Source organism: Microtus ochrogaster, linkage group LG5 (assembly GCF_000317375.1).
Source record: "Microtus ochrogaster isolate Prairie Vole_2 linkage group LG5, MicOch1.0, whole genome shotgun sequence".
Classification (NCBI taxonomy): Eukaryota; Metazoa; Chordata; class Mammalia; order Rodentia; family Cricetidae; genus Microtus; species Microtus ochrogaster.
This window is the reverse complement of record NC_022031.1, coordinates 44123808-44138993: the sequence shown is the minus strand read 5'-3', so window position 1 is coordinate 44138993 and position 15186 is coordinate 44123808. Positions and strand designations below refer to the sequence as shown.

The 15186-nt window shown below is 43.9% G+C and overlaps 1 protein-coding gene across 1 annotated transcript; it reads left to right on the top strand.

The window, feature by feature from the left end:
- The first annotated feature begins 3026 nt into the window (after positions 1-3026).
- On the top strand, positions 3027-14924 carry Aldob (aldolase, fructose-bisphosphate B). The gene is made up of 9 exons (XM_005362174.2): positions 3027-3121; positions 6901-7022; positions 7894-8105; positions 8855-8909; positions 10442-10602; positions 11706-11789; positions 12433-12607; positions 12994-13193; positions 14433-14924. Exons 2-9 carry the CDS (start codon positions 6911-6913, stop codon positions 14526-14528), a joined length of 1095 nt encoding a protein of 364 aa, XP_005362231.1. The 5' UTR covers positions 3027-3121; positions 6901-6910; the 3' UTR covers positions 14529-14924.
- Positions 14925-15186: the final 262 nt, after the last annotated feature.

Sequence of the window (15186 nt, the reverse complement as noted above, 5' to 3'; positions counted from 1 at the left end):
TTTTGTACTCAGTTTGATTTGATTTGTGACCTCAAACCTTTCCTACCTCTGAGGCTATGAGCTCCTTAAGATTAGATCGATGTTGCTCTTCCTGTGCTCACACAATATCCTGTCTCCAAACTGTCCACACAGCTAACAAAAGGCCAGATACAGAATCTTAGGAAAGATGGTGCAAACTGTGCTGGTAACGCTATCCCCAACTCCTCGGCTAAAACAATGACAGTCTTGAGCCATCCTAGCCTCAAAAGCAGGCAGTGAAACAATAAGGAAATACCTCTGTCAACGTTCGAAATGACATTTTTAAAAGTCCATTCCTGATTCTTCCAGTTGCCCCATGTGGGGGACTTTCCTCTTTCTTGAGTCCTTTCCCCTCAGCATCCCTAAGACCGCAGTGGTCCATGCTTACAGCTTCTCGTTTCTGTGTGACTCATACCTCGTGATGTATATGAACACATCTGACTTGTTTAGCATATTCAAACCACGAGTATTCAGCGTGGGGCAGTGAGTGGATAATAAAGGGAGCATTGTTGAAGGCATTGCCGGGAAGGAGCATGAGTGATATTATATGGCCTCTTGAAATAATCTGCAATTGGACACCTCTCATTCAGAGTTCGGCACATACATCAGAACGTTAGTGAGACTCCAGCTCTCTGCTAGACCTCTGCTCATGTCATTTCATTCATGCTTGACAATCAGTTCCTGGTGTTTTGTTGTTTGGTTCATGGGTTTGTTTTTTGCGGTAATGGAGACTGAATCTCGGGGCCTTACAGCGGCCAGGCAAGCCCTTTCCCACCAAATCGCACCCTCGGTCCTCATAACTAATTTCTGCTGGAGGCCTTGCCATCCTCATTGCACATGTGGTGAAAATATGCATTTGTAAGATCGGGACAGTCCCCCAGTGTTCTGCAGCCCCCACGTCCATTTGTCTTCCTACACATCCTAGCTTAACTTTGAACAGTTTACAGTTAGATTTTTATAGGCGATAGCAGTTCTCCCAGCTAAAAAGGAACCAAAGGGGAAAAAAGCCCTTAATGACAACACAAAAGAAAACAAAAACCAACCAACCAATGAGCAATAAAATAAACCCGCAGCTAATCTCTTGAGTCAGCAGCTGGATTTTTCCTAAGGTTCGGAGAGTGTTAGCTTTGCTCTTGTGATCTCAGAGTTTCAGCCGCACTGCACTGCAAGCCCCAGAGGTGGGCATGCTCATGACACAGGGGCAGCATCCAGCGGTACTGCTCAGGGGCCAGGGTACTCCTGCTCCTCTGACATGCCTGGCCAGGCAGCTGTTCACGTGAAACCATGCCCAGCTTGAGCAGGAATGCCTACGTAGGCCTGCCGACGCAAGTCATTTCTCTCTGATTAATGCGGGTTTAATGTCCAAGGTCATAAACCGCCTAGAAGGGAACAAGAATGAGTTAATCCATGCTGTCTCTGGGCCACCAGAATGTGGTTGGGTCTGCTTCAGACCATGGCTTGGAGCAACTGATTCTCCCTGTGTCTGCCTTGTGAGTCTGGACCAATTCCTTACTTTTGGAACAAGAGTTTCTTTGTGCATAAAATAGGGACAATAAACCTTTCGTCAGAAGGTGCAGCAATTACAGATCATGTAAGAAAAGATCATAGTGTATCAGAAAGTCTTGAAAAATAAACGATAGGCGATATTAGTTATATTTATAATAACACTCATAATACTTTTGTCAGTTCTTCCTTGAGTTTCTCTTTTTGCTTGCTTGTGCATGTTGGGCATGTGCTCTACCACTGAGCTACACCTCCAGCTCCCTCCATTCTATTTTAACAGCCATCATGTATGTTGACCCACACAGGTACTTAGATGAGTGCCTGGTAGAGACGTGGGAACCAGAACATGTGACATCAAAGCAACCTGTTTCAAAGAACGTTTGTTTTCCTAAATCATGACAATTCCACCATGCTTAGATTTATGCCTCCTCCATCATTTGCCCCAAGAAGGATGTTCATTTTTATTTGTTTTTATAACGTTAGATTTGGATCTAATACTCAGTAGGGAAAGTTATAAAATGAACCCACAAAGTTCCATATTTGGGATGTTCTGATGGCTCAGGTCAACAACATTAAGCTCGATGCAAATTTTTATTTTATTTTATTTTTTGGTTTTTCAACACAGGATTTTTGTTTTGTTTTGTTTTGTTTAACCTGTCCTGGAATTTGCTCTAAAGACCAGGCTGGCCTTGAACTCACAGAGATATCTGCCTGCCTCTGCCCCCAGAGTGCTGGAATTAAAGGCTTGCACCAGCATGCCTGGCTTCAATTCAAACTTTACTGACTTTGAAGACAAAAGTAGAAGGGTTGATATGGGCGACCTGTCCATAGCTGTCTATTATCCCCACTTTAACCACTCCTTGTTAATTACTTCCCACCACAAGAAAGAAAGTCCTCGGATCAACGTTGAGAGCCACACTAATCTATGGGCAAAAATATAAATATCTCAAAGGCAATTTGATGATAGGAAAATAATAGTAGGTTGCCCCTAGAGCCTATGATCTTCGCAGTCATAAGCTTTTACTTGGGTTTACAGTTCCAGCATGAACTCTCTCCTGTGGATTCAACTCAAATTGGGTAGTTGTTGGCTCCTCTTCTAACAGCCACGCCATTTTATATCCATGGACGCATTTTGCCAGCAGATCAGTGAAATGCTAAGATCTCTGCCATCTTTTCTCCCCCAGCATTCCACTACACCCTTCTCGACTGGCCTAGCACTCAGTCTACCCCTCCTTGTGTGGTCTGGGGCAAGTTCCACAATCCACAGAGTTTCAATTTCCTCACCTGTACAGCGTCAGGCCTGGAGTGGGAACTACGTAATCTAAAGACTCTCTTGTAGCTCTGACATTCTATGAGCTTGAGGTGAGGAGTGTGTGAGCCTGGTTACAAAGATTGGCTGTTTGTGCGCCAATCAGCGTTATTGAATAAACACCTCCCTACTGGGGTGTGGTAGGAGGGGGGAGGGCAAAAGTTAAAAACAATCCAACAGGCTTTGCTGAAAGGGCTATAAAAACCACCGCTCTCCGAGCTGATCCATCCAATCTGGCAGCTGCCACCTCACAAGCTTCTACTGTCTCAGAGGACTCTTCTGTTTCACTGTGTAAGTAAAAGGACTTCCTCTCAATACCTGGGTTTTTAAGCAGAGCACTGTGTTTGCCTGGGGGTGTCTAAAACCTTGATGGATCTGCTGTGTTTACTATTTTTTTCTCTCTCTCTGAGCGTGAATACTCATTCATATCTTTCCTGAAGGTGACAAAAATGTTCCAGATGAATGGCCAGTAACTGCTTGCCCGTGTGACGCACCTCTAAGTCTTTTGTCTTGAAAAAAATACTGTAAACAATTTTATTTGTAGGATTCTAATCAGGTTAGATTCCTCTGATTCTCTTCTCTTTTCCTAACAACTACTTGTTGTGACATTCTGTGTCTGTGTCTACTGTCTCGTGTCAATTTCTGGGTTCTTCTCCCACACCTACTGGTACTAGTGATGGAGGTTTTCATCCCACAAATGGACTCTTGGGGCCTTTGCCCTTTGCTTTCTCCTGGGCTAGACACGTCAGAGCGATCATCTTCAATCATGAATCCCACAGCCTTCCAACACACGATGTTTTCCCTATCATTTTCTACTTGAACTAGACCCTGTGAGAGCAGCTTCAGACATTGGGAATGAAATCCTGCTGACTTACCCTGGTATACTTTCTCTACTATCTTAGAAACAGTTGCACTGTGAGAATATGTTACCTTTTTTATAAACCCCTCTTCAAGCAATTACGTCAGACTCCAGAGGTCAGCTTGACTCTGCTGCTGTGGTATTGCGACTTTAGGTGAGGGGTATGTGGGGAGCACACAGGGCCAGGCTAGAATTTGAGGGGATAGGATAGGAAACGGGGTGTGGCTGCTGAGAACCTAACAGTCCCTGGGGTTTAGGTCTCAGATTGGGGAAAAGAGCACCAGGACTCAGACTAAGGTAGCCCTAGGCCATCTTATCATGTGTATCTCTGTGGCAGCAGGGTGGGTAACAAAGCAACACACATCTTCATGCTCTCATCCATATGTGTGCTGTGGACACAGCTTGGTAATCACAGACTTCCCATGAAGTACAGCCTCCCTGCTGTGTTTGCCCTGAGCATAGAGAAACCAATGGACTCTGCTCTTACATTTCTCCACAAGTTAAATATCCACAACTTACAAATGACCGACTGCAGAACATCTTCAAGGAAGAAAGAAAGAACCACATTTCAAGATTCAATCCACTCTTTTGCAGAAAGGCTATAAATAGGGTTCTAAGTCAGAAGCCCTTAAAATGTGACTCACAGCCACAGAACCTAACTTAGGTCTTTTGGGCCTCAGGTTCCTCATCTTTAAGGTGGTAGGTTTGATAGAAATATCTCTGAGGCCAATTGACATCTGCTTCAATTCTGACTGTCTCCTCATGTATTTTAATATATACCACCTTCCCCATGCTTTATATATGGAGCTGTTTAACATACACACACATACACACACATGCACACACACACATACACACACACTCACGCACTTAAGCAAACATTGCAAAGAATGAATGCAACAAAATACAAGGTCTCCCCACTTTTTCCACTCTGCAGAGGTAATGTAGAGTTACTCTGTTTAGAAAGACTAACAAATAGTGTATTGCTATCATTTCTTTTGTTGTTTTTAAAATAGGACAGTAGTATGCATTGCCTATTTTTCTGGGATTTTTTACCTAATAATTAAGGCAAATTATTTCCTATTACACTTTTAAAAATAAAACAATTTGGGGTTTCAGAAATCAGAAGTCAGGGGTATAAAATTCTTTATCTGTCTTTATCTACTCCGGGCTGGCATTCTGTCTTTCAGTTGTGAACATTGACCAGTAAGCGTTTTATGATTAACTGGGGGGCGAAATTTGTGCTGACGTGGTACAGACCTTTAGTCTCTTTGTAGAAGTTTAACTTGCTGTAAACAGGGTGAGGTGGACTTGACTTTCCCCTGTAATATTTGTTGAATAAGCAGACTCGGAACGGAGACAATAGCCTGATAGCAACAGAAACAGCAGTGCCCTTTGGATGAATACTTTTCTTTCAAACATTAAAAAAAAACCACAAATTTCTTGTGTTTTCCTACTATCTATAAATATCTTCATAGCACCACACACACATACGCCAAGCACACACACACACACACACACACACGCACGCATGCCACACACGAACACACACACATACCACAAAACAGACAAAAGTGTCTTCATACTTATCATACGGTTAGAAACTTACATTTTGAGCAACCATAGTTGTCAGAGGTTGCATGAGTCACCTGTGGTCAGACAACCAGAGCGGATGTTAGTGTCAATTAATTAATATTAAAATAAAACCCAGAGACTTTTGATGACCTGCCCACAGTTCTAAGTAGGGAGGCAGAGCTGGTCCTTGAGAAAGCTCTCTCTAATGACCTGGCAGCAAATCTCCATGTGACTGTCAGATGATTGTGAACTGGCAATGCCATGGTGGACTAGCTCTTAGCCCAAGCTACACTAGGCTGTCATTAGGACTTTAGGAATCACCTCTGATCAGTTCCTTCCACCAAACCTACGCTCCCCTTTGAATAAAGGGGAGCACCAACCTTCCCCCTAAATGTGTACATTATTACAACAAATAATTTAGATTACCATCTACCCCTTCCTAATCTAATGATAGGAGGGTGTTTTAGCAACTTATCTATTGTCATGACAAAGCTTCATAACCAAGGCAATTTATAAAAGAAAACATTGACTCTGGGGCTCACAGTTCCAGAGAGTTTAGAGTCCACGACCATCACAGCAAGGAGTATGGCAGCTAGCAGGCAAGCATGATTCTCCATCAGTACTTGAGAGCTTAAACCTTGAGACACAGCCGTGAGGCAGAGAGAACTAACTGGGAATGACAAGGGCTTTTGAAGCCCTAAAGCCAGTCCCCAGTGAGACATCTCCAACAAGGCCACACCTCCTAATCTTTCCTAAATAGTTCCAACAACTGAGGCCTGATTACTCAAATATATGAGCCTGTGGGGGCCATTCACATTCAAAGCACCATAGAGAGAAACAGACTTGAAGTGCTTTCCAGCATTACTGCGAGGACTAAATTGCATGGTCAATGCATGCCAAGCAATTGGCAGCAGGCTTGACAATAGACAATAATGTGTTATTATTACCGGGTCAGTTTTCCCTTTTGGTTTATTAAGGGCATGTGTTTTTGGTAACTGTCATCTTATTTGTGCCAATACCTAAACTGAGAAGGGGATTTTTGTACCTTTTGTACCACTCTGGTTGGCCTTTGCCAATCTGAAGATCGCAACAGTGAGACTGGCAGTTACGCCTTCCTATGAATTAGTTTAGCAAGCATTGATTCCTTATACCAAGGGACAGAGTCCCAAGAGCTTCCCTTAAAGGTTTCAGAGACTGGGAAGAATGGCTAAAAGATAAAGCTAGGTTATAAGTTAGGTATTTTGCAGTTTGGAACTTGGACTACTCCTGAGAAGGCTGCTTGGTGTGTAGAGATATCTCTCTGTGCTTAGCAGTGAAGCTAGGATCGGCTGTAGCAAGGACCACCATGGGACTTCAGCAAAAGCCAGAACCTCTAGTCCAGAGGCTCTTGGGAAGTTTTCTCAGTGGTGTAATCCAAGTTATCTTACCGTCATCCTGAACATCTGACATCTTATACTCATCCATTGTGAATGACTACACCTACTCAGGCAAAGGGGACCCATCAGGGCTCATTGGAAATGGACCAGAAGTGTCAACGGAACCCACATAGGATATCTGCACATCTTAACCATTCTGATCACTAATCCATTGGAATCACCCACAGTTCTGTGAACAGTTGTCCTATCTTCTTTTCTAGACCTGTCACCATGGCCCACCGATTTCCAGCCCTCACCCCAGAGCAGAAGAAGGAGCTCTCAGACATTGCCCAGCGTATTGTTGCCAATGGGAAGGGCATCCTGGCTGCGGATGAATCTGTAGGTGAGTGTAAGAAAGTCATACCACGTGACAGCATATCCGTGTTTCTACACCCAGAAGAGGCAACATGATAATCACTGTACTTCCTCTCAGAGGAAGTAAAGGTTTATGTACTCATAGTCAGTGAGTATAGATCTTTAGAGCCCTAGAGTCTTAATAAGAAAATTCTAGATTACCAACAGAAGAAACTCAAGCCCTCCATATTAGAAATTTGTAGGAAGTCAGAAATTCAATAGTCAAGGAGAAGTCAGTAGCCATCAATTCTTTATGACTGTGCATCATGGAGAAGGCGTTGAGAACTGCCCTGAAGGGAAACAGAAAATAAGATAGATTTGGCTTGCAAAACAGAACTGGGTAGTGATATCTGCCTTACCCCAGCTTGAACTTGCTACTAATGGGAAGTCTGTTTCGACTAAGCCAGCCTAGTCAGGGAGTAACCTGGACTAGAGCAGGGTTTGTGACTGAAGAAATCACAGGATGGCACAGGGCAGAGCTAGAACAATCTTGCATAGTCTCCCCTAAAATAATAAAAGCTAAAGTTAAGAGCTTGTCCCATCCCTCCTTCCATTGCATAGATATTCAATGAGATGTAGAACTGGAAAGGAGAGGGCTAAAGGGCCTTCCATGTCCCAAAGATCTTGCATATCCACCGGACCCTGAGTGGTAGCCTGTGAATTTCTCATCAGTCTTAGAGCAACTAATGTGTCCTTCTTTGACGATCAGAACCCAGGCAGGAACTTTGAAGATCTGGGTTTAAAGGGAAGGAAAAGGGATCCTTGCTGCTTTTCAGCCTGAGGAGGAATACTGAGCACGGGAAAGACAACCGGACAGCACTGGCTTCTTTCTCCTCATGCTGCCTTTGGCCCATCTCTAGGCACCATGGGAAACCGCCTACAGAGGATAAAGGTGGAAAACACCGAAGAGAACCGCAGGCAGTTCCGAGAAATCCTCTTTTCTGTTGACAATTCCATCAACCAGAGCATCGGAGGAGTGATCCTTTTCCACGAGACCCTCTACCAGAAGGACAGCCAGGGCAAGCTGTTCAGAAACATCCTCAAGGAGAAGGGGATTGTGGTGGGCATCAAGGTGAATATTCTCATCCCTGTTTCTCCCTGCTTTCTCCTATGCACACCTCCAGCACGCTGGGAAGCACGCAGCCTGAACTCAACCCTTTCCCATTCTCCTTCCCTGAGGGAGACTACATCCTCTCCCAGACTGCTATTTCAGGGCTCTCTTCAGGAATTTGGTGTCTCTGTATCCCTATTTCCACATTTCTTGAGACTATCAGTACCCACTCCGTGCCTGATATAAGGATGAAACGAAGTTTTTTTTAAAAAGCAGATCTTGTCCTGTAGCTTTTCAGTCAAGAGTAGTTATTGGTATTAAAGTGCCTGTTCTCCAGTGAGAAGCAGCATCCATTGAGTGCACACAACTGCAAGCATTACTTAATCCTCCAGACAAAATTCCAAGGAATTTAGTTCCTGTCCTTATTTTACAGAGCAGGAATGAAACCGACGCCCCTGGGGTGCTGTAACTTGTTTGAACACAGGCTACCTGCTCTCAGTTACTTTGAGTGGAGTAGCATCCTTAATCTCTTTACCCCCTATCTGAACACAGTGCCTAGAGGAGCAGATGCTCAGTAAATGTCAGGACTGACACTGTGTTCCCAGCAGGTTAGAGCCCTTCTGTGAGCTGAACTATGCCCCCTGGCGACTCATATGCCTTTCTGATTTGCTTGCTTGTGAAAGATGAGAAGGGCACCAGGAGCTTTGCTGTCTCCGTCCTGTTTGATATTTGCCAACCTGTGCCAACCTGTTCACTGTTCTTATCCACAGCTGGACCAAGGAGGTGCTCCCCTGGCAGGAACAAACAAAGAAACCACCATTCAAGGTAAGACGCTTGCGTACTGGTGAGACAAAGAGTGTCACGTGGGCTAGAACTGAAGACAAGGGAAGGAAGAAAAGGGAAGACATGTGACTGTTAGACCTAACGCCAGTGAATACCCTGCATGACTGTTTTCTTGTTTGTTTTTTTTCCCCTTACCCCAACACTCCCTGGTGCTGGAGATGGAACCTAGGGGTTTTCAAACATCACTAGGCCAAAGCTCTGCCACTGAGCTCTATAACCAGTCCAAGCTGCTTTCTTTCCTCCCTTCCTTCTATCCTCCCTTTCTTCCTCTCTCCCTCCCTTCCTCCTCTCCTTCCTCCTTTCCTCCCTTCCTCCTTTCCATCCTTCTTCTTTCTTGCCTTCTTTTCTTTCTTTCTTGCCTTCTGCCTTGTTCCCACTACAGTTTGAAGCTGGGACCTTAAGTATACTAGGCAATCACTCCACAACTAAATTATAACCCTATAACCCAAATCACTTTTTTTTATTGTGTGTGTGAATGTGTGAATGTGCACACAAGTACCTGTACCATACTGTATGTGTGGAGGTCAGAACAAAACTTAGGGGAATTAGTTCTTCTCTTCCAGTATGTAAGTTCTGGAGCTCAAACTCAGGCCACCATTGGCAGCAAGCATCTTTATGTAACTGAACCATGTGGTCAATCTTGTTTTTAGTTTTTGTGGTAAGAGTCTCACTCTATAGTCCAGGCTGACCTGGAACTCACATCACCACCACCACCACCACCACCCCTGTCTCGGTCTACAGAATGCTGCATTATGGGAATAAGCTGGAATGCCCAGCTTTGTGTGGTGCGGGATATTGAACCCAAGACTTCACACTTGCAGGGCAAGCACCCAACCCCTGAGCTGCATCTCCAACACATCAGTCTCACTTCTACTTAATAACTATTGGCCTTGGGCCAGTCTTTAGTTCTGGCCCAATTAAATGGGTGGCAGTACCCACTTTGCAGAATAGTTACAGGGACTACGTTAGACAATGGATGCATAGTGTTCATCTCAGTATGTTGCCTAGAGCTGACACACTGCACCTGGAACCATGATTTTTACAGAAAATTCCAGAAGCAGTAGAGAGGAAAGGCCTCTAGTTTGGGGGCCAGTTTGGATTTTTGTTCCATAACATGCTATACAGATCTTTGTGAAAGTCATTCACTGTCGAAGAAGTTAGCCGCACCATCAGGTTAGCTCAGCAGAATTTGAATCTCAGCCATCACTTTTCACATGTTCAAAATTTTTAGTCAAGACATTTAAACACCACCAGCATCAATTTCTACATTTATGAGGATTGTTTCTGACTATGAGTGTCCTAGGTTTTTCTTAGAGTATATCAAATACGTATATCAAAACCGAGGTTATTAAATCTAGGCCTTCTGGCTCCATACTCTGGGCAATGTTTATTTGCTTGGGTAGTCTCAGTTCTCAAAGATAAACCATTGGAAATTCCTTCACTTTTTCAGGAGCTTCGCAAACCAGGTACAGGGTACAAAGCCTTTTTTTGTTGTTCCCTATTGTGACTTGCAGGGCTTGACGGCCTCTCTGAACGCTGTGCTCAGTACAAGAAAGATGGTGTCGACTTTGGGAAGTGGCGTGCTGTGCTGAGGATTGCTGACCAGTGTCCATCCAGCCTTGCTATCCAAGAGAATGCCAATGCTCTGGCTCGCTATGCCAGCATCTGCCAGCAGGTGCCCCCCTCTCACCTGAGCTGAAAAGTGCGCTGATTCTTCCTTTCCTCAGAGCCGCGCTTCCTGTTTCGTTATAATCAACCCAAATCGCTCTTCTTCCCTTCCTAAGATATAAATATATTAGTATATGGTACATGTCATATTTTATTACTTTAGCCATAGTCACATGTATAGGAGGAACTCTGGTTCCACAAGCCAGGAGGAGTCCTATTAAACTCCGACTTCAGGAACAATGCCCTCTATGGTTGCCCTCTGCTATTGGTCCAGAAGCCAAATCTTAAAAAATCATCAGGCTCTAGAGCAGTGGCTCTTGGCCTTCTTAGTGCTGTGACCCTTTAATACAGTTCCTCAGGTCGTGGTGATCCCCAACCATAAAATTATTTCACTGATACTTCCTGTCATTTTGCTACTGTTACAAGTTGTAATGTAAATATAGCATATGAATCCCCACAGGGTCATGACCCACAGGTTGACCCATTGCTCTAGAGGCGGGGGCTCTGCCTGTTTATACTCCCATAATGCCCAAGCAATGATCATCTTAAATCCTTAGCTAGCAAGTAGTAGCTTGGACAGAGTCTCAATTCAACTTGCCTCTTATAGGCTGATGACTGGCTGCTAACATTTCCAACCACATGTGCTGAAGGATCTCTGCTTAGAGAGCAATCTGATTTGTAACTGTGGGTATTTTGTTAAGATTACTGGAGCTGTGCGTACCTGGAAACTCCCAGTAAGGACTGGAAACTCTCCTTGAATTCCTTAAATAGTACTAGAGGGTATCTCTTACTATTAAACTTAAAAGGATGGCCTCTGGTTTCTTAGTCAGCTAAAATGGTCTGTAGTTAGAATAACATAGAAATTAAAGGTTTGCATTTAAAAATCCATGCCAGAAAAGCTTCTCTTTGCCTTCACTGTTGTGTGGGTGTGCCTAAGCCACAAGTGCTCACTAGATACTCCATTTTCCTTTCAACTGCCTTCAACTAAATTGCATAGCATTTCTCCCTAATACCTTCCTTTTCTTTCAGCCATGTCTGCTGGCTGCTTCCTAGCAAAGGGCCACAGTGAGCATCACGTCATCTTTGTGCCCCTTCCATTTTCTTTTTCAGAACGGGCTGGTACCCATTGTTGAGCCAGAAGTGATCCCCGATGGAGACCATGACTTGGAACACTGCCAGTATGTCTCTGAGAAGGTATGTTTGAAACAGAAAGTTCTCTATTCCAGTTGAAAGTTTTTTACTTTAAGATAAAGCTTGTACTGAAACATAGCTGAATTTCAGAAATAGCCTTTAGTTTATTATCATTTTATAGCATGGGAAAGGCAAAGAGGTGCTTATCAGCCCTTCACATTTTAGTGTATAGATCTTGTAGTAACATAATTTGAAATCTACAATCGTTTTGCCTGAATTTCTCCACTTAGAAAAATAATTATGTAGCCTGAAAGAACATGTGAGAGAACTGTTTCTAAAATGTATGTTATAATTATCATTAGGATTCCACAGAAAAGTGGAGGATAGTTTAGGCATCCCAAACTACAGAATCAAGGCAGTCTGAGATGGCGTTGACCAAGGAGAGGGGAAGAGAAGAATGAGGATTCTCTAGGAAACAGAGCCATGACAGTAGTCCATACAGAGGAACAGCTAGTGGTAGAGATGGTCCAATGTGGTTAGGTTCAGTGACACAGTATGGAAATCCATGACCCAGAGGAGACCTGCAGGAGACCAAGAGACACACGGAGATAACTTTATCTTGCACCCTTGTAATGCAGAAGTGCCAGGCTCATGTGATTCTAGAATTTATTCTAAAGTTCACCTATTTGGTCTCCTTGCTTTTCAGGTCCTGGCTGCTGTCTACAAGGCCCTCAATGATCATCATGTTTACCTAGAGGGCACCCTGCTAAAACCAAACATGGTGACTGCTGGCCATGCCTGCACCAAGAAGTATACACCAGAGCAAGTGGCCCTGGCCACCGTCACCGCTCTCCACCGCACTGTTCCTGCAGCTGTTCCTGGTAATGCCTTATTTCTCCTCAGACTGATGATCTTAGCTCTTATTCTCTGGAAGGGAACCACAAACGTGTATTTGTGTGGTGCCTGTTTGTATCCTTGGAACAAGAGGTCATCTTCTTCCTCGCAGGCATCTGATACTTCATCTCCTACTGTGTGATGACTGATGACAAGTATCTTCAGTCTATCTAAAGGCTCACACGTGTATTTCCTCAACATTTCTCTGCCCTCCTTATTTGAAGCCCTTCCCCCCTTGTCTAACTAGCCTCAGCCCCAGTCCCATGCAAATCCAGTAGAAGATGAAGACATTATATTTCTTTTTGGTCTATTGCTTCTTTTTTTTTTCCTTCCAGCTGGAACTAATATAGTAGAATGATTTCTCTCGTTCCAGGTATCTGCTTTTTGTCTGGCGGCATGAGTGAGGAGGATGCTACACTCAACCTGAATGCTATCAACCGTTGCCCTCTGCCAAAGCCCTGGAAACTAAGTTTCTCATATGGAAGAGCCCTGCAGGCTAGTGCACTGGCCGCCTGGGGTGGCAAGGCTGAAAACAAGAAGGCAACCCAGGAAGCTTTCATGAAGCGGGCCCTGGTAAGAAGCTGCTCACTTTTACCTTCTTCATGAAGCTGACATGTGGGGCCCAATAGTCTTGTTTGGAGAAGCATTATTCCCTACAGTCCATGGACGCTCCTACAGATAGTGTATTAGGTATTCAAAATATGATATAACAGCTAAGTAGGAAGATTAGAGTTAGAAAGGGTTTTGAATTTTCTATCCTAGCCAGACAGTTGATTATAGAAGACAGAAAGGCATTCTCAATCAAGGCACTTCGGAGGGAAGATTAGAGGATCAAGGCCTGAACTTGAGATGTCTTTCATTTGGAAACATGAACAAGAAAGGATATGGTGAAATCGGTAATGATATAGTAGGATGAGTTAAGGATTCTAGGAACAAGTAGAAGAGTTCCGAGGAGTCAATCTCACATACTACTGAGAAATTAAAAGCAAAGGCCCCGAGATTAGCACTGAGGAGCATACCCATGATCCTCAACAAAGTTCCAACAAAGAAAGGTACCCATTTAAGAATTTTGTTAGGGATTTTAACATGCAGCACTAACTGGACTCAGTGGGTCACTAACAAAAACTAAAAGGGACAGGACATGAAGGACAGAGGCGAAGAGTTGGGGATTCCCAGAGGAAGTGGGAAAGAGAAGTTGAGGTGTAACATATATATGTGTTTCATATATACACACTGTTTATGTGTATGAAACTATCAAAAATAAATAAAATGTATTCTATTTAAAAAAAGAATATTGTTGGGAAAAGAACCCAGAAGGGTGTTCAGGAGAAACAAGAACCAAATAAGTTTTTAGTCTACTAGTAAATATTAGGTTTTATATATGCTCGATGAGACAAGTGCTGGGGTGATCAAAGCAGACACAGGCACTGTCCTCAGGGAGTTTGGAGTTTAAAGAACTAGGGGACAGGATGGATGGAATAAATATAAAGTAAAAGGAGCCTGCACAACAGTGAGATTAGAGAATGAGGGTCACTGAATGTAGAAGGACCTAGAGGATTGTAAGAGACTGTTAATGGTCTTGGAAAAACCACATAGGAGGGAAGCGATGGGCAATAAGTGACAAGAACCTCAAAGGATAACAAGGAATAAAACATAGAATGAGGTGGTACCAACGGCAATATTCAGCAGCATTATTATAAAGAGTTAAAATAATCAAGTGGAAATGTGGGTGGTTTCAAATGAGCAGTAGAAAGTATCAAGTCAAAGGCTGGGTTCCTTAATTCAGTATCTTCTCTTATGTTTGTTTTTTAGGCCAACTGCCAGGCAGCCCAAGGACAGTACGTTCACACGGGCTCTTCCGGTGCTGCTGCCACCCAGTCACTCTTCACCGCCGCCTACACCTACTAGATCCTCTCACCCACCAGCCAGGCCCCAGTTCTCCTAAGTATTAGGTTGGAGAGCTGAAAGGCTTCAGTCAACCCTGGGGACTAGATAAAATTTGATTGAACTGCTTAAAACACAATAGATGTGAATCACAGACATAGGCGAAAAGCTCAATCAGCTGTTGAAACACGAGTGTGAGCATGCCACACTAGAGTCTCTGAATACCTCCAGTCCTGGTGTTCCAGAACACACACCCAAGAAAGAACAGGCATTCAAGAAAAGCCAGTCTTCCAAATGATGAGGAAAGCTCCTCAGAGCTTAGGGGGTGGAGAAGGGCATTTTAATAAACATACTTACTCAGGGTTGCTTATGAAGGATGCACAGCAACAGAAAAAGAAATAAAGCGTGTATAAACCTTCAGTTGGTACTGTTCGCCTTTCTACTCCTGTTGACACACTCTGCGTTTTACCATCTTTGACTATGCTAGACATGACTGGGATTGACAGCTAGGATCCTCAGCTCTGGATAGTCACTGAAGACAAATGGCTCACGTTTCCTGTTTGCTGAATGACATTAGTGTAGTAATTGGAGCCGTGGGCTGTGTCCCCAGAACCCCGGCCGCACCCTGGCCGCCTCCGGCTAGCTTTACCCGAAATAATTACACGGACACTGTATTCTTTTA